Source organism: Limulus polyphemus, unplaced genomic scaffold (assembly GCF_000517525.1).
Source record: "Limulus polyphemus unplaced genomic scaffold, Limulus_polyphemus-2.1.2 Scaffold210, whole genome shotgun sequence".
NCBI classification, from domain to species: domain Eukaryota; kingdom Metazoa; phylum Arthropoda; class Merostomata; order Xiphosura; family Limulidae; genus Limulus; species Limulus polyphemus.
In genome coordinates, this window is record NW_013665820.1 from 515,432 (window position 1) to 531,790 (window position 16,359).

A 16,359-nucleotide genomic window follows, 5' to 3' on the forward strand; every position below is an offset into this window, starting at 1 on the left:
ATAAGATGGAGGTTTAACTTTTAACAGCTGGTCTCAGATAGATATGTTTTTGTTAAATGTCAGTTGACTTGTGTACAGATTTTAATTTTTTCTGCATATTTGTATGGAAACATTTATCTCAAAGTATGCTTTGTTGTTACGAGTGCTTAGTGAAAGACACATTCTTAGATTAACTACTTTGTATCTCTGCTATTTATGTTATTTTAACAACAGTAGTACCTCAGATAGTATTGTAGGACATTATAACTTACTGTTGTAAAGATCAAAGAATGATTGTGTGCTATTGTCATTTCTAAAGAAGAGCTCCCACAGGGCATTTCCATAATGAAGGTTTGAAATTTTAATGAGCATTACTATTCAACAGCCACTTGTGAAAGAGCTGTAGTCTGTTTCTTGAGCTAGACCCAAAATACTAGAATGAGCGAAGTTCCTTTTTCTCAGTTTTCTATTTTTATGTTGCTTTTACTGTACATGTTGTGATAACCTTATATTAGCTACTACAGATAGTTATAAAACTAGCTATTTCTGACTTTTTTATTGCACTTCATTAGCCTGGAGATCATAGCAGCAGCTTGAGAATACTACATGAAAATGCAATTTATTGCTTTATTGTCTCGGTTGTACAGTGTACTATAAACAAAATTATAGCAAGAAGTGTGTTGAGTCATCAGAATAACAAAGGATAATTGGGAGAAAAAGATTTCTTACATGCCATCCTAAAAGATATTCTGAGAAAGTGGATTTGTGCCTACATGAGGAACAACTTCTCTACAAGCTGGTATTGTTTTATGTAGATCCTGCATTATATAATAACCAGACAGTTTATAAGCACCATGAAGTGATTGCAACTGGTGACCACACAAAAAGAAACTAGTTTTTACATGTCATAAATAAGTTTTGCTGAGTTTATTCTGCCACAGACAGGCAACATAAAGGTAATGATGACATGTGCTACTACAAAACTGGTAAAGATCATCTCCAATACATGAAACCAGATGTTACAATAGAAAGCTTTAAGAAAATTGAAGCCATACAGTTTTTGTTTCAAAAAGAAAAAATATCAGAGCCAGATAATCTAGAAATAATTAAGAATGTCGTGTAAAGAGAATTTACAAACCCTTAAGTTTGACTACATGCAGACACTTTTTCATCCTTGAAAGAAAACCAGCTAAAAATATCAGATACCTAATGAATGACGATACTAACTATCGTGATGAGCCAAGGGAGCAATCAGATACAATACTGAACAAAATAACAGATCTCCAAAAATCACATAAAATGGATATTATCAGATTTCTAATATCACAAACAATGTAGAGCTTATTTTTGAAGAATTTTGGAAGTAATAAGCTCACAACAAACTTGCTTCCTACACCTCCTCAACCAATATTTGTATAGATATGTCATCCATGAAGGTTTCACAAAAAAAAAGGCTCAGTACTTCATCACTGTGAAGAAACATACTAATATAACAAAAATATATCCATAATTATAATTTATTGACAGTCAAGAAGAGGATCATATCACCAACAGTGTTCAACCAGTAAAAAAAAAGATCATATCATCAATGGTATTCAGCCAGTAAAAAAAAAAGTCACATCACCAATGGTGTTCTGCCAGTGAAAAAAAAAGAGAATCATATTATTACCCAACAATATAATCTCCAATTTACTTAAAATATAACTTTCTAGGATGGCCTCTAAGAAATACTTAATCTTTTTCTTTCAACTATTTTTTAAGGAAGTCATATCTTGGAAAAGTAAAAACAAAGATTAATGTTTTTACAATATATACATTACTTCTAAGCATGCATATACTTTATAAATACAATCTGATAAATTGGTTATAAAAGAAAATATAAGGATGTGCACATTTCTTCACACTTAACCTTCCTTACCAAGGTTTCTTTACATATACCTGTACATAGTATTACCCAGGGAAAAAAATTATTGCTACTTAAACTTATATGTATAACGGCTTAGCTTATAAAGAGGTTGAATTAGCCATAAAAAAGTTGCTTCATAAACATGTGATTACAATTGCTTAACTAAAAAAAAATGAATTTATCCAAAAAAAAAGTTTGCTTTACAAATATATATGATAGCTTACACAGTTGCTTCATAAACACGTATATATAATTACCCAGAAAAAGAACCTTCTTTCACAAGATGTTCTGAGTGCCCATTCTCAACTGCAGATGCCACTGCCATGGGGAGGTCTAAAAGATCTTTATCAACATCATCAAACCACACAACTGGAGGAGTATTGCTGAAGCACAAAATATGCATGTGTAAAAAAAAAAATTAATTCTGTAAAAGTAAAATAATTATATGTATACCAATCATTAGTCATTGCATCATTATCAATACATTTTATCACACAAAAATCAAAATTTTGTACACTTTATATCTCTTGCAGAAGATAAACTACAGTTCCATCCAATTAAAAATACTTGAGTCAGCAGTGGCACAATCACAGAACTCTAAAATATGTCTAATTAGCCCATTAATAAACTATTATAAATAAAATAATAAATATAAAACAAACATCTTCATATCACGTAATTAATTCACTTGTCATTTAACTTTATGCATACATGAATTTAATCAAGCAACTATTTTTCAATATACATGTCAATAAATTTGGCCTGGAAATGTTGATTAAATTATAATTCAAAGTTTTAACTTATTAATTTGGAATAGAAATATTAACAAAATTATTTATCTTCATTTTTCTGTGTTAGGTGACCCGAGTTCCAATTTTCCCATTTCAGAATTTTCTAACTTCAAAAAGAGGCTGCTGCAGTTTCCAGCCAAGTAAAAATACAAACTATACATAATTACAAGCAAAAATTCTAAATTTGCACCACCTACCTTCTTGATTTACTGACCTATCAATAACTTTTTCAAACCCACCAAAGAAGCTCTCTTTCAGACTTTAAAGATTCTCATCTACATGAGGTTTACTATGATTTTTTTCAGTTTTGGCAAAGAAAGTATTCAGTCAATAGGAGTTTCTTGGTTTGTTGTGAGTGTAATGCTGTTCCCAACAGATAAAGTATAATAGTTTTTGGACATTCTATTCCTGTGACTGATAAAACTGCAAGAATTATTTTTTGAACACCCAAATTTGTAGGACTCAACAACAATTAAGTAAAAATAGCTTCAATTTTCAATTGAGTGGAAAGGAGCTCAAGTACACAGAGAGTACTACAAATCATTGTTTTTTTCTGTATTGTTATATATCTTTTTTAAAAAGTAACACAAAAGTAAAAGTTAAAAGCTTCTCAGCTTAACCTAACAAAACCCCAGTAAAGTAAAATGTTTAAAATTTCACAACTAGGGTGAGGTGCAAAACGTGACACGTACATCACGAGCTATTAACAGGATAAGAAACAGCTAATGGTTACCTCTGCAATTTATTGCTTCTGAAGAGAGGACTGCTGCTGCAGTATGTACAAAGTATAGCAATAAAGCCATAAAATGAAAATAAAGCAGATGTGAAAGGGTTAACAATTAAAGCTATTAAAGTATTAAGAAAAGTAATTTGAAACTTTCTAATCAATATGCAAAATAATGGCATTGCTCATTTTACTTCATTTTTCTCTTCATTGTAAATTGATCATTTCTTTACAGTTAGTGTTAGGATAGAGAAAATAAGAGACAGAACAAAGTTTAACCAAAAACAAACTTTTGGTATTCATTTAAGATGTTTTATATGTTATGCAAGTGAAATACTTAAGTGTAAGATGAAAAGAAGTATTCTTATTCTTACCATAAAAATTACCATTTTGTGAAATTTCACTCTGACTGACTCAATAAAGGCTTTCGAAACTCAAAGAAAATCTTTAGTAGAAATACTTTATTAGAAAAAATATGATTTTTTTTTGTGTACAAAAGACAATGTTTACTAAATGCAAGTTTGCCAGATTGCATAAAGGTACTCTTAAATTTCAGTTGTAGTACATATAGCTTCACAGTTCCAGGGTTTGGTCTGATGGATTAATTCACTCACAAAGAGTTAATACTTTAATTTTCAAACTATTTCTCAACCCCTAAGATTTCTTTGCTTTATTATTTCTTAAAGTATTATCAAATGAGTGAAAATGTTTTATATTTTTCTAGAGTCAACCATCCCACATCTACACAAGGTCTTCAAATATGTTTTTGTCTTTTCTAAAACATGCATCAGTATTAAAAAAGATATATATGTTAAGATGTTCACTCCTCCCCCTGAAAATCTATTAATGATAAAATGGGCAGAAATACAGAGGAAGTACAGCATCAAAGTCAAGTTCCATCTGGTATTCTAAATGATTTAAGTAGAAATCTATGGGATGAATCTTTTGGGAATCAGGTTACCATACAGATTCTAGTGCTATGCAGGTTCATGCAAGCCAAATGAAATGAACAATCACAAATTAACTTTTTTAAAAATTGCTCACAACAAGATACTAACTTTGCAAAACTAACAAACCATACAGATAATATCTAACTCCATGAGTACTCCTAATCCCAACAGATGATGAGAATGTGAAGAATACAGACAGGCAAAAACTAAATAAACTATTAATTTATATTTATTATATAATAAAAGACAAGAAAGCATAACACTATTGCTCATATATTTGCTTAAAATAATAGCAGGAAAAAATTAATTTCATCAGAAGCACCTTCAATATATGGTTAATCACTATTAAGGACATAATTGCAATAGTTGGAGAAGGGGAGCATTATTAGGGGCAGAGTGATCATTGCATTTGCTGCTTTGCAACATGTTGAGATATAAATAAATGAAATTTTAGGTCTTAATTTTTCGATAACCAATTTTGACGCATTAGAAAAGATTTAAATTGGGATGAGATGTCAGACAGATATGGGAAATTTTTTAAATAAATTGTTCTTAATTCAAGATAGGCATGTTAGTCTATGGTCAGTTAAAATTCTGTGGTAAGTTAATGAAGAAAACTGACAACATACATCTTTTGAAAGCTTATGCCATCAGGAATGTGAAAATATTTATTTCCATTTCTTCCCTTCTGGTTCAAAGTCACAACTCAAGGTCAATGTCATGATTCCAAAAATGCTATAAACTTCTTATATTTCCATAAATATAATGTTTCCTTACTACTCTTATTTCCATTTTTGCAAAGGAAAATGTGTATTTTATTGGTGAAGAAATAAAAGCTGCTTTTTTCCTCTTCCGGATTCAGAGTCACGACTACAAAAAAAAGGGTACAAATTTCATATTTTCCCTTTAACATAGTGCACTTTGACTCACCCATATCCCCAGAGAGTTAAAGGATACTAATAGCAAGGTTACTGCTGAAGATTATGAGATGGCCGAGCTTTTAAACGTTTATATCTCTTCATAATTACAAGAGAAGATATTAAAATTTTCCCAAGCAATCTATAAGTTTTCTTACTTCTCATTAGGGTCCTTCATTCTTCTCTACAGGAGTTCCAGCAAGTAAATTTCACACAGAACCATAAATTACTGCTCAAACCATTTTATTTACTCTACACTGATGTAAATAAATTATACTCTGCTCCATCTATTCATATTCAAAGATTGCCTGTAGCTCTTTTCAAAGCTGTGCTTTCTTAGTAATTGTTCAGACCACATACTATGACACCATAAAATGGTGGAAACTAGGGCTGTATAATAAAGCCAATGAAATAGAGAGAAATTAGGGTGAGCAACAAGACATTAATAATTATTATCGTTAATTGAAATTTTTTTCAGTTTTACTTTGTGAATTACACTAAATAAATGCTACAAAATGACAAAATATCAATTCTGAAATACTTTTGAACAAAAGTTGTTGAAATAGAGTTAAAAATTACAATTTTTACTTAAATTTTGAAATTTGGTATGCAGGTGTGCAATCAACACCTGAAAGATCATATTGGTTGTGGTAGGGATAGTGTCATATTATGGTATTTTTACTAATACAATTTTTTTTAACTTATTTTTGACAACACAATATTTGTATACAGGAAAAGTAACAAAGTAAAAAAAAACTGTAATTTGATCTCAAATAGTAAAAAAAAAGTGGTTTGTCCAACCAAAATGGTAACCTGGTCAGACATATGACATGCCAAGAAAAAATATTTACTTGTAGCCCTGTAATTAGTAAATTAATCAAGTTTGCTGAAGATATTAAACCCTTGGGTATTTTTAGCTGTATTAATTAAGAATAAAAAAGTATTACAAAATGATTTGTATCAACTGAACAAATATTTGGCAAATAATCTTTAATTATATAATAAGTGTAAGGTAATGCACTTGGGTTATCATAATACAGATCACACGTTTAACATAAATGGGAATCAAAATAACAGTGTGACTGAAGAAAAGGATCTTAGCATTGCAGTGGATAAGTCACTCGAGCCATCAAAGCAGTGCCCTGTTATTAGTAAACTCAAACAAATTTTACGGTGTATTTATAGACATTAACTAAACCAAAAGAATCTATATAAAAAAACACTAGTTATGCCTCACTTAAAATATTGTTTGCAGTTTTGATCTCCTTAACTAAGAAAGGATATCAACTGACTGGAAAAGGTTCAGAGGAGGGCTACAAGGATGATTTCAAGGATGGAAGAGTTAGTGTTATTGAAGTTTATAAGATGCTTTTGGAGACTGATAGGATGAAAGTCTCCGATTTTTTTGTGCTATATTCTAAACATAATAGGATAAGAGGACACAAGTTTAAGATTTGGAAAAAACAGGCTACACTCCAGTTAAGCAGTTAAGGTGGTTTTTATTCTATTAATGGTGAATGATTTACAGAACGAGTTGCCATCAGCAGTAGTGGAAACCTGCACTTTATAGCAGTTTAATACAAGAATTTCCTGTAAAGTAAATGGTGGGTCTGAAAGAACAGCAATGAAGGACCAAATGGTCCCTTACTGTCAATAGGTTATGTTTTCCTAGATGAATGAATTATTCTAAAATCTTACCAAAGTAGTGCACTGACACTGATTAATATAGAAAAAAATTTCTTAACACCTAACATATGTTGCATATTTATTGTGATCCATAACAAGACATTTCAACTATTCATATACATTATCCCTATACCTTCATAGTTCAGGTCGAAGAAAATAAATGACATCTTAAAGCCTTTTCTTATTCCACTGCTTCCAAAATTATATTAAATGCTACGAAAGGTTATCCACTAATTGCTATGATACAAATAAATCACAGTACACTACCTCAAAGGTTTTACTGCAGAATCATTTTTTCTAGTATTGTTTTGCTTTCTTCCTTTTTCTCCCTGTTTTTTCTTTTTTCAGTTATCCGTAATGTCTGTAATAGAGTTCTAGATTGCTTGAATGTAATTACATAATTTGGCAACAATTATGTGATATATAATAAAAGAATTATGTAACACAGTACCAGGCTTATTTTCTAATGTGCAGTATCATTTTATAAAATATCCAATGCTCTCTGCTAAACATTTAAAATCATTAAAACCTTATTCAAAACTTTATTGCAATATTATTAGACAGCACTCAATGTACATCATCAGGACAAATAAAAAACAAATAATGAAAAAATTAATATTATAAAACACTAGCAATAGTAAAAATTCAGTCTACAATTCTGAAAACATACTGAGCTTAAGCTGTAGAACACATTCATAATTTCAATTAAAAGTTAATCTTTTTTTTGTTAATTTCTTAAAAACACAAACATAATTTTCCAATTACAAACTGTGATTTATGCACAAATTCTGTATGCAAAGCCATAACATGCACTTTATATAAGTGCAGCTCTTATGCAAATTTGTTTTTCAAAAGCACTACAAATTTTATGCCAGTGATAACTTTTCAGTTAAGTTACATGAAAAGTTTGCTGGCAACATCATTATGCTTCAATCATGCACTTTGGCCCAAAACCACTAAACAGTTTTATTATTTAATTAAATAATTCACCTAAAGAGCACAGAATAATAACACACAAAAAACAAACAATGTCCTATAACAATCATAATTTTTCTGGCTTTCTAACTATGAGATAAGAGCTTTTAACAATCCAGCTAAGCTTGTTGAGGTAATTCTCATGAAAAAGAAGTTTAGAACTGGAAGGCAAAACATACAAAAAACAGCATAATATAATACATCATTATACGGCACAAATAATACAGTATAAAGCATTAGAGAGAACTAATAAATGAATGAATGAAGCATGCACATATATTGTTGTCTTCTATTATTGCTAAAAACTTGTTGGAAAATAATAAAATAAAAAACAAATAAGTTACAATACTTCTTTTATATTTCCTTAAGTTTTTCTTAGAAAGAAATAAGTGATATGAAAGCCGCAGTTTATACACAAGTTTGTTTTTGCAATGTTGACTTATAGAAGGTGCAATGGTGCAGCTTACAAACAGTGCAGTTTATAATCAGAATATTATGGTAAAACAGAATTAGGTAGCAACTGTTTTTATACATAAAGGATTGTTTCAGTCATTTATTAAAAAATTTAAAACCCACAAAAATATATACTAGTTCTGAACAATTAAGTGAAATTTTACGTAACTTTCGATACTGAAAAACTACCAAAATTTAATTGTGTAGAATAATTCCTTACTCACTACTTATTATTCAATTATCATTTAACATACAACTAGTCAATTAACTGTAAAAATTCATAAGAAAAAAGTATGAAAAATTTACACACCTTGTTTTGAATGACTATTTATGTTCTTGTCAATTTCCAAGAATATATGTGCAACCAAACCCTAGTCTCCAAAGCCCCCTTCACCTCCCCATCAGGAGACCCATTTTGAAAATTACAAAAACTATATACAGATACATATTTGAGTTATTCCTTACATGTAAATTAGTGCAGCTAGTCCTAAAGGCCCCCAGAACTTCTTGAACCTCATATGTAGACCCATATTTTTGAAAATTTTAATTTAAATTACTGTTTGAAGTTTTCAAAAATCTTTCAAACTGAGAGAGCTCCTGATGATTGAAAGAATGCTAATGTAATCACTATTTAACAAAAAAAAAAAAAAGATGGTAAGAATCTGAGAAACCATAAGCATATTACTAGGGAGTTGGAATTGATTGTCAGAATGATTTAGAAAAGTATTCAAAAAGTTACATTTCCCAAACAATTGTCAGCATGGTTTCAGAAAGCATTTTTTGGCATTAACAAATACTGGAGCTTTGTTTACACTTGACTTTCAGAAAAATGCTTCTGATAAGAGATTTAGTAGCAAGTTGAATGTCCATAGAATTTGTCAAAAAAAAGTATATAAAAATTGGTTTTGTGGCAGAAAGAAAAGGGAAATGAGAAATGAACACTTTTCACATTGGAAGAATGTGACTGACCAATAGTCTCTCATTTGTGTTTAACTGTAAGCTTGTGGGCCTCTAGACAATCTTATTTCTCCCCGAATATGAAGGTCAACAATATTTGTTAAGTTGAAAAAAAAAAAATACACATTATATAATTAACTTAAATACTTATGGAATGCTAAGATTTTTATCTGAAGTGGAGAAAAGTGTGTCTTCAGTACTTACGTTACTTTCTGTTCCTTCATTGCCAAAAAAGAATGACACTGAATTATGTCAGAAATAAGGATAGCCTTTAGACACTAATTTTTTCCAAAATGAGTTTCAATATTGTGAAGTGTAAAATTGTGCACTTTGGATCCAGAAATACGGAAAGGACTTAATTCTTGTGTGAGAGGAACACATTTATTCTGCGAGAAAAAGTTTGATATAATTGCTGATAAAATCCTGAAGCCTTCTGCTAAGTGTTTAGCTTGTGACATAAACAACCAAAAGGAGTTCTCTGTTTCAATCGAGAAACACATTTACTAAAAGCTTGCCAAATGTTGTAACATCCATTTAGTAAATTTAGAATTATAGTATGCATAGTTTCATGACTACATAGTGGTTATAAGGTTGTACAAGTCATTACAAGACCCCAGGTGGTTAATATAAATTCATTAAGATAACTGCCCCTAATAGTAATAGAAAGGTTGGCGAATGACTGGCAACGTCTATCTCTGCCATCTAAATAATTATTGATGGTTATTTAACAGAAACACTGCAGTATGTAACACTGTTAAGCTGCTAACCTATTTACATGAACAGTACTACTGCCTAGTTGCAATTATCTCCAGCTAGATGGGAAGCACTTAGAAGGGAAAATGAAAGTCTGTTATAATTACATGCCACTAAAACACTGCCTAATATAGTAAGTTGCTATATTTATTTATTTCTCAGAATGATTATGCATTTCTAGTTTCTTCCAGCCTGTGCTATAAAATGTACTGTATTAATCATTTTAATGTGTTCTTTCTAAGCTTCTGCCCCTATTAACAACTTTTTACTTGAAATCTTATGATGGTTTTATACTTCTAATGTTACATATTTTTTAAGTTTTTCAAGCTGATGATGGAATTACAAAAAATAATAATGCCAAAACACTTGTAATTAGACATCTTTCTGGTACTGCTTTGTCATATTATTTCTCATAAAACTTCTATTTCCACCTTATAAATCATAGTAATCTCTTCCACAAAGTCATCAAGTATCATTACAAGTTTTCTTTCAAATAGTAAACACTGCACTTTCTTTTTTCAGGATTGGAATTAATTTGTTTTCATTGAATTATTTATTATGTACCACACTGTAGCAAGAATATTTAGTACTTTTATCACATGAAACCTAAGAACATTATTTTTAATAATTATTAATTTATTTAGTAATACTGTTCAAAAGCCAAATATCCCAGCTCTCTGTAACAATGCTATACTTTTTTCTTTAATGACTGATTTTTAATGAATAATTAGTTTCTTTAGTAATAAATATCCTAAATTTCAACCTTACTGATACTGATTGGTCATGCAGTACTACTTACTATACAGGTGAAAAAATTTTAAAAGGCATGCACAAGATTAACATCCAATAAAACCTAATAACGTAATGTCTAGTATTTTTCTGATTTATAATCAGTCATGAAGAAATGTTTATTTTCATCAATAAATGTTCAGAAGTTTATTTTAGCTGCAAAAAGACGGTTAAAATTCATTTTTACAGTTCATTATGTAATCAAGTCTAAAATTTTCACTTGATTTTAACAAAAGCCTGAAAAAGGTATAGTTGCAACCACAGCTTAAATATTCAGGGTATATTGATTTTTTACAAAGTCCTGTGTGTTAAAAATATGTATGGCCTTTTTCATAATCAGTAGGTGTTTTTGCTTGTTATGCAAAACACCACCAAGAACTAAGAAGAAAAAAAATGGCTAAAATTTAAAAATACAAATTTCGAATAAGTAACTGAATTTATCAATCAATATTATTAGGCTGTTTCTAATGTCACAATCAGAAAGGTGGCAGTCATTGCAACAGAAAAGTTATTGACACTGACATCAACAGTTTAAATTAGTCCCTCAGACCAATCCCCCTAAAATGGAGGAAGTTAGTGATCATGAGCCAATTGATTGCAGTGGAGAATATCAACAGGTATGCTTTGGGACAACCTTTTCTTTCAGGAAATTTAAAACTAGTCTTGATCACCCTAAGAAGAAAGGATCTCACCTGTTTCACACCTTTAACAGCCAGACTGTGGAAGACTATAATCACAAAAGGGCAGGTAAAAAGTACTCAAATAAATTCAGTGATTCATCACAGTTTGAATATACATACTACAATGTGCATTGTGGTTTTTGGCATGGCCAAAATATCTTTTACGCAGCAACAGTATGAGAAGATACAGTCCATTTGCAAAAGATTGTGCAACTATTTGAAGATAAGAATGCTTAGTGGGGTTCAGTGCATGTGACAATCATTGACAATGGTTTTTCAGAATATAACGTACTTAAAGAAGAGTTTCATAATGCAGTTACACTGTACTGCCAGTGGAATGTAATCAAGGCCCCGTTTAAGTGTTTATGAGATTGTGATGTAACCACGAAGAATGCCGTCAGGTTATTTAAATGCTGGTCCATTCAAACAGCCAAGAGGAGTGTATTAAATACAAGCAAGAGTCTTTTGATTCTGCAAATGAAGCACTGCAAAAAGCATTTACTGACAATTGGGCTAGCTGCAAACCAATGTGGGTTACTTATGAGCTTGATGAGGCTGCTCATTTTTGCAGTGCTACCAACAATCGATTAGAAAGTCTCAATCAAAAGTTAAAAGAAATGACATCTCTAACATCTTCACCCTCTGAAATGTTTCAAAATGTAATTTATTCACACTGCAGAATCTGAGTTCACATGTTGAATTTACCAGGAAATCTCATGCATCTGTTGATCTTGTTGTTGATGATTCTGCCATTTGTGCCCCTGCTGTTGTTAATGATGATCACTCCACTGATCCTAATGATGATCATCTAAATGATTCTAATGATGATCCTAACACTGATCCTGATTTTAGTACAAATGTTACTGCTGTAGGTGATAATGCTGGAGCAGAAAATATGGTAATTTTTTATGCATTTATATATATATGTATATAATGTCATAAAATAACAACATATAGCTATATGTGTGTGCACCTTTTTCTTGTATTTATCAAAACTGTGATTTGTTACAGGCTTCATGTTTTCTCTGTCATGTTTAAGAGAAAACATAACTACAGTTTCTCATGCAAAACCAAAAGGTCAACCTAAACACAGTGGGATTATTTGGCCTTCTAAGAAAATAAAAAAAAAAACCAAGAAGCAAAGATATACTTGTGTTGACAAAGGAAATGTCAGTGTTCCTGTTCAAGAAAGGTGAATGATACAATGATGATTGACATTACAACTGATGATAACCTTCTTCCTAACACAGTAGTTGTTGAAATAGCAGGCGTTTGAGTGTATAGAACCTGACATGAAATGTCTTCATTCTAATTGCTTGAATGGCTCCATCATCAATTATGGTCAAGCTCTAATAAAGTAAACATTTTCAGGTGCAAGTGATCTTGAAAATGTGATACATTCTAGAACATTAACTTTCTCACCTAAAAGGCAGTTTATGCAAACATTGAATTGTGATGACACACATTGGGTGCGTGTCCTACAAACACTGGATGTAAAAAAAACGTTGTCAAAGTGTATGACAGTTGGAGAGCTGGTGATGTAACCATAGATACAAAGGAAGTGACTGCAACTTTGTCACACACTAGTAATCAGAGAATATATTTTGTATTTCCTGAAGTGCAGCAACAAACAGATGGATCAAGTTGTGGAGTATTTGCTTTAGCATTTGCACATGTACTGGCAGAAGGAAAGAACCCATCCTATTTGACATTTTCTGATAAAGATAGTTTATATAAGCATTTGTTTCAGTGCATCGTAACAATGAAAATAAGCCAATTTTACACAGGATGTACCTTATACAAACTAGGAAAAATTATTAAGTCAGTCTTTAAAGTTTATTGCACTTGCTGCTTAACACATTCTAAAGATGAAATGGTTTTATGCAGTACATGTAAAAAGTTGTATCACTTTACTTCTGTAGATTTACTTTCAGGAACTTACCTTAAATCTAAAAACTTTTTCATTGTATGTCTACTAACTGATAATGTGCCATTGTGGTATCACTTTACTTGTGAAGTTATGTAGATAAACTTCCAGGTATTAAGCTTAAATCTAAATGTTTTTGTAACAGATGTAATAATTGATAGCATGCAATTGTATTAAATGTACATCATTAGCTATGGTAAAAATATTTGTGTGATGATGTATTACTACATTTGCAAAGCAATGATATATTTGAGTGTTGCGAGGTGACAGAATGTAGACAATTGTAGCAGTTTGCAACCTATATGCAATCGACATAGGTATATCTCAAACTGCAGTTTAATTTACTGTTTTCGGTGGCAGTAGTATTATCGTGGTTTTAATTGCCACCTTCATACCGGTGACAAGAGCCACTTGGAACACAATTCATTATTAAGTTAATATATAATTTACAAACATTATTTACTGCTAGTGCTAGTGTCATAAAAATAAAATACTGTTTCGTCAATCGAATAGCAATTTTATCTTTCAAGTTTAATGATTAAGCGATCTCTCTTAAAAAAGAAAAAATTAATTACAATTTGCCAAGACTTACCTCTACTAATTGCTTCCAATTTGCTGATACCGTATTAATATTTTTCTTCGGAAAAACAGCACACGTCTTTGAGTTTGACAATACCTTTTTAGTTTGATCCTGTTGTTTAGGGTCTATTTTTTCTTTCTGCATAAACCTACAGCCTGAAGAATTTTTCACTAAATTGTTTTCTTTTCGCTTAGTTTTAAATATAGTTTTAGGTGTGTGTTTCTTACATTTTTCATCTATGTGCAACATAGTTTTGTGCGAAATAATAAATTAACTATCAGTCTAATTTGAAACACATTGTCCCTCCTACGAATAACGTACCATTAGGCTTAGTAAGCTAGAGTCAAACTGATTAATTTATATTTTTAACACGTGTATTGGAACAGTAGCACCACCTTTAAAACTGTATATGTATGTATGTATATACATACATTTATATAACTTAGGCACATTGATTAGATTTATTCCTTAAATATTTAAATATAAGCTTCTGAAATAAAAACAATGGGTTATCTATTCTGCCTATAGTGAGTATCGAAACCTAAATTTTTGCGTTGGAAGTAAAAACTAAAATAAAATGAATAAGTCTACCAGAGAAGAATTTGCCAACAGAAATTCAACCTGCGGAAAAGCTCAGAGTTTCTGTGGAGACCACTTCAAGATGATCACCATGGGTAGAGTCACCAATGGATTCGCTTGATCACCTTTACAGGTAGGAATTCCCGAGTGACAACAAGGATCCAAAAGTTGTCACATCTTTATACCATAACCCTTAGAAAAGAAAATCACCAAAAAGACTTGGACACCTTAATATAGTTTTATTTGTGTAGCAGAAATTTCACATTAAAGAAATGGGATAGTTGCTGGAAGCTTTCTTTTTCAGTGTTTTAATTTAAATGTTTGCTAGAGGACGCGTAATATTATGGCCTAGAATATTCGTTTAATGAGAGAAGGCGATAACAGTATAAGTAAAATGAAAATAAAGCAGTTAATCAATGAGTAAAGAATTATTAAGTATGCTGTGAGTGATTCAGTTCAGTGTCAGTAATGAGAATTATCGCGTCTGTTCACTTGCTCTATCAATTAGCGAGGAAATCCTGTAAGTAAGTTTATTTGTGAGTTAAGCGTACCCTTAGTCTCGGAATATCTGTTCAAGCAGTGTCTGTGAAATTGTATCAAAGTGATCGTAGCCTGTAGCAAACATTAAAGAAGAAATTAATTAATTTGTTATTGTTACGTATGTTGGACTTAGCATTCTTTTTTACTAAATAATCCAAAAGAACCCGCCTAATTATAGAATATGTTACCATAATAACATCAGCAAATTTAAATAACTTATTTACAATTACTTCATCTATGTCATTAATGTAAATCAAAAAGAGTATAGGTCTCAAGAATGATCCATGAAGTATACCACTTGTAACATTAATTCAGTTTGACTGAAACTCCTATGGCAAGCCATTAAGAACCATAACGATTTAAATCAATGTGCTTCGTAACAATCAAACCAATGAGAACATACTTTTCAGTAATATGATATTCCTACAACGCATTGGACCAATACACTATGGCCCTATGGATCAGTATCCAGAGCTCTGAATTGAGTAAAACGCATCGTCAGCAGTGGATATGACAAATATAATGTGGTTGGAATATTATTATTATACACTCTTCTAATTCTTGAAAATCCCTAAGGGACTAAATAAAGAAGGTAATGTTAAAATATAATAGGCCTAATACTAATGTCTTATGACAAGTATAATTGTAATTATGCCTAGTCATATTGTAAAAGGCGTGCACATCATAACCATTGTTATTGTATCAAATGGCTTATATAAGTAGTGTTCCGACCACTACAGTGTTTGTTGTGTCCCAGTCGGTCTAAAGAGCTCTGAATTGAGCGAAATGCGTCCTCGACTATGGATATGACAAATATAGTGGTTGGAATACTATTATTATACACTCTTCTAATTCTTGAAAACCCCTAAGAGACTAGATAAACAACGTAGTGTTAAAAATGTAATAGGCTTTCTGGCATGTATAAAATAAATAAAGATTTCTTTCATTTTGTATTGTACATCATGGCTAGCCTGTTAATTTCTTTGCTTATTAAACTCGGTGACAGAAACTTACTTTACACACACACACACACACACACACACACACATATATATATATATATATAATAATTAGTAATATTACGTAAGAAAATAGAAAAGAAAAATTAAAAGAAAAGAAACAACGCAGCTAACAAAACAGACATATACCACCTAGGCACATACCATAAGGTGG

At 30.9% G+C, this 16,359-nt stretch overlaps 1 protein-coding gene across 1 annotated transcript in view; it reads right to left on the reverse strand.

Moving 5' to 3' along the window:
* LOC106478425 (RNA exonuclease 4-like) overlaps positions 1-14,419 on the reverse strand; it is a 25,643-nt gene extending 11,224 nt beyond the window's left edge. The window contains exons 1-3 of the mRNA XM_013938967.2: positions 14,080-14,419; positions 7,221-7,314; positions 2,143-2,268 (exon numbers count right to left, since the gene is read on the reverse strand). Of these exons, the coding sequence (XP_013794421.1) occupies positions 2,143-2,210 (68 nt within the window). The 5' untranslated portion in view covers positions 2,211-2,268; positions 7,221-7,314; positions 14,080-14,419. The remainder of the gene's footprint in view (positions 1-2,142; positions 2,269-7,220; positions 7,315-14,079) is intronic.
* Positions 14,420-16,359: the final 1,940 nt, after the last annotated feature.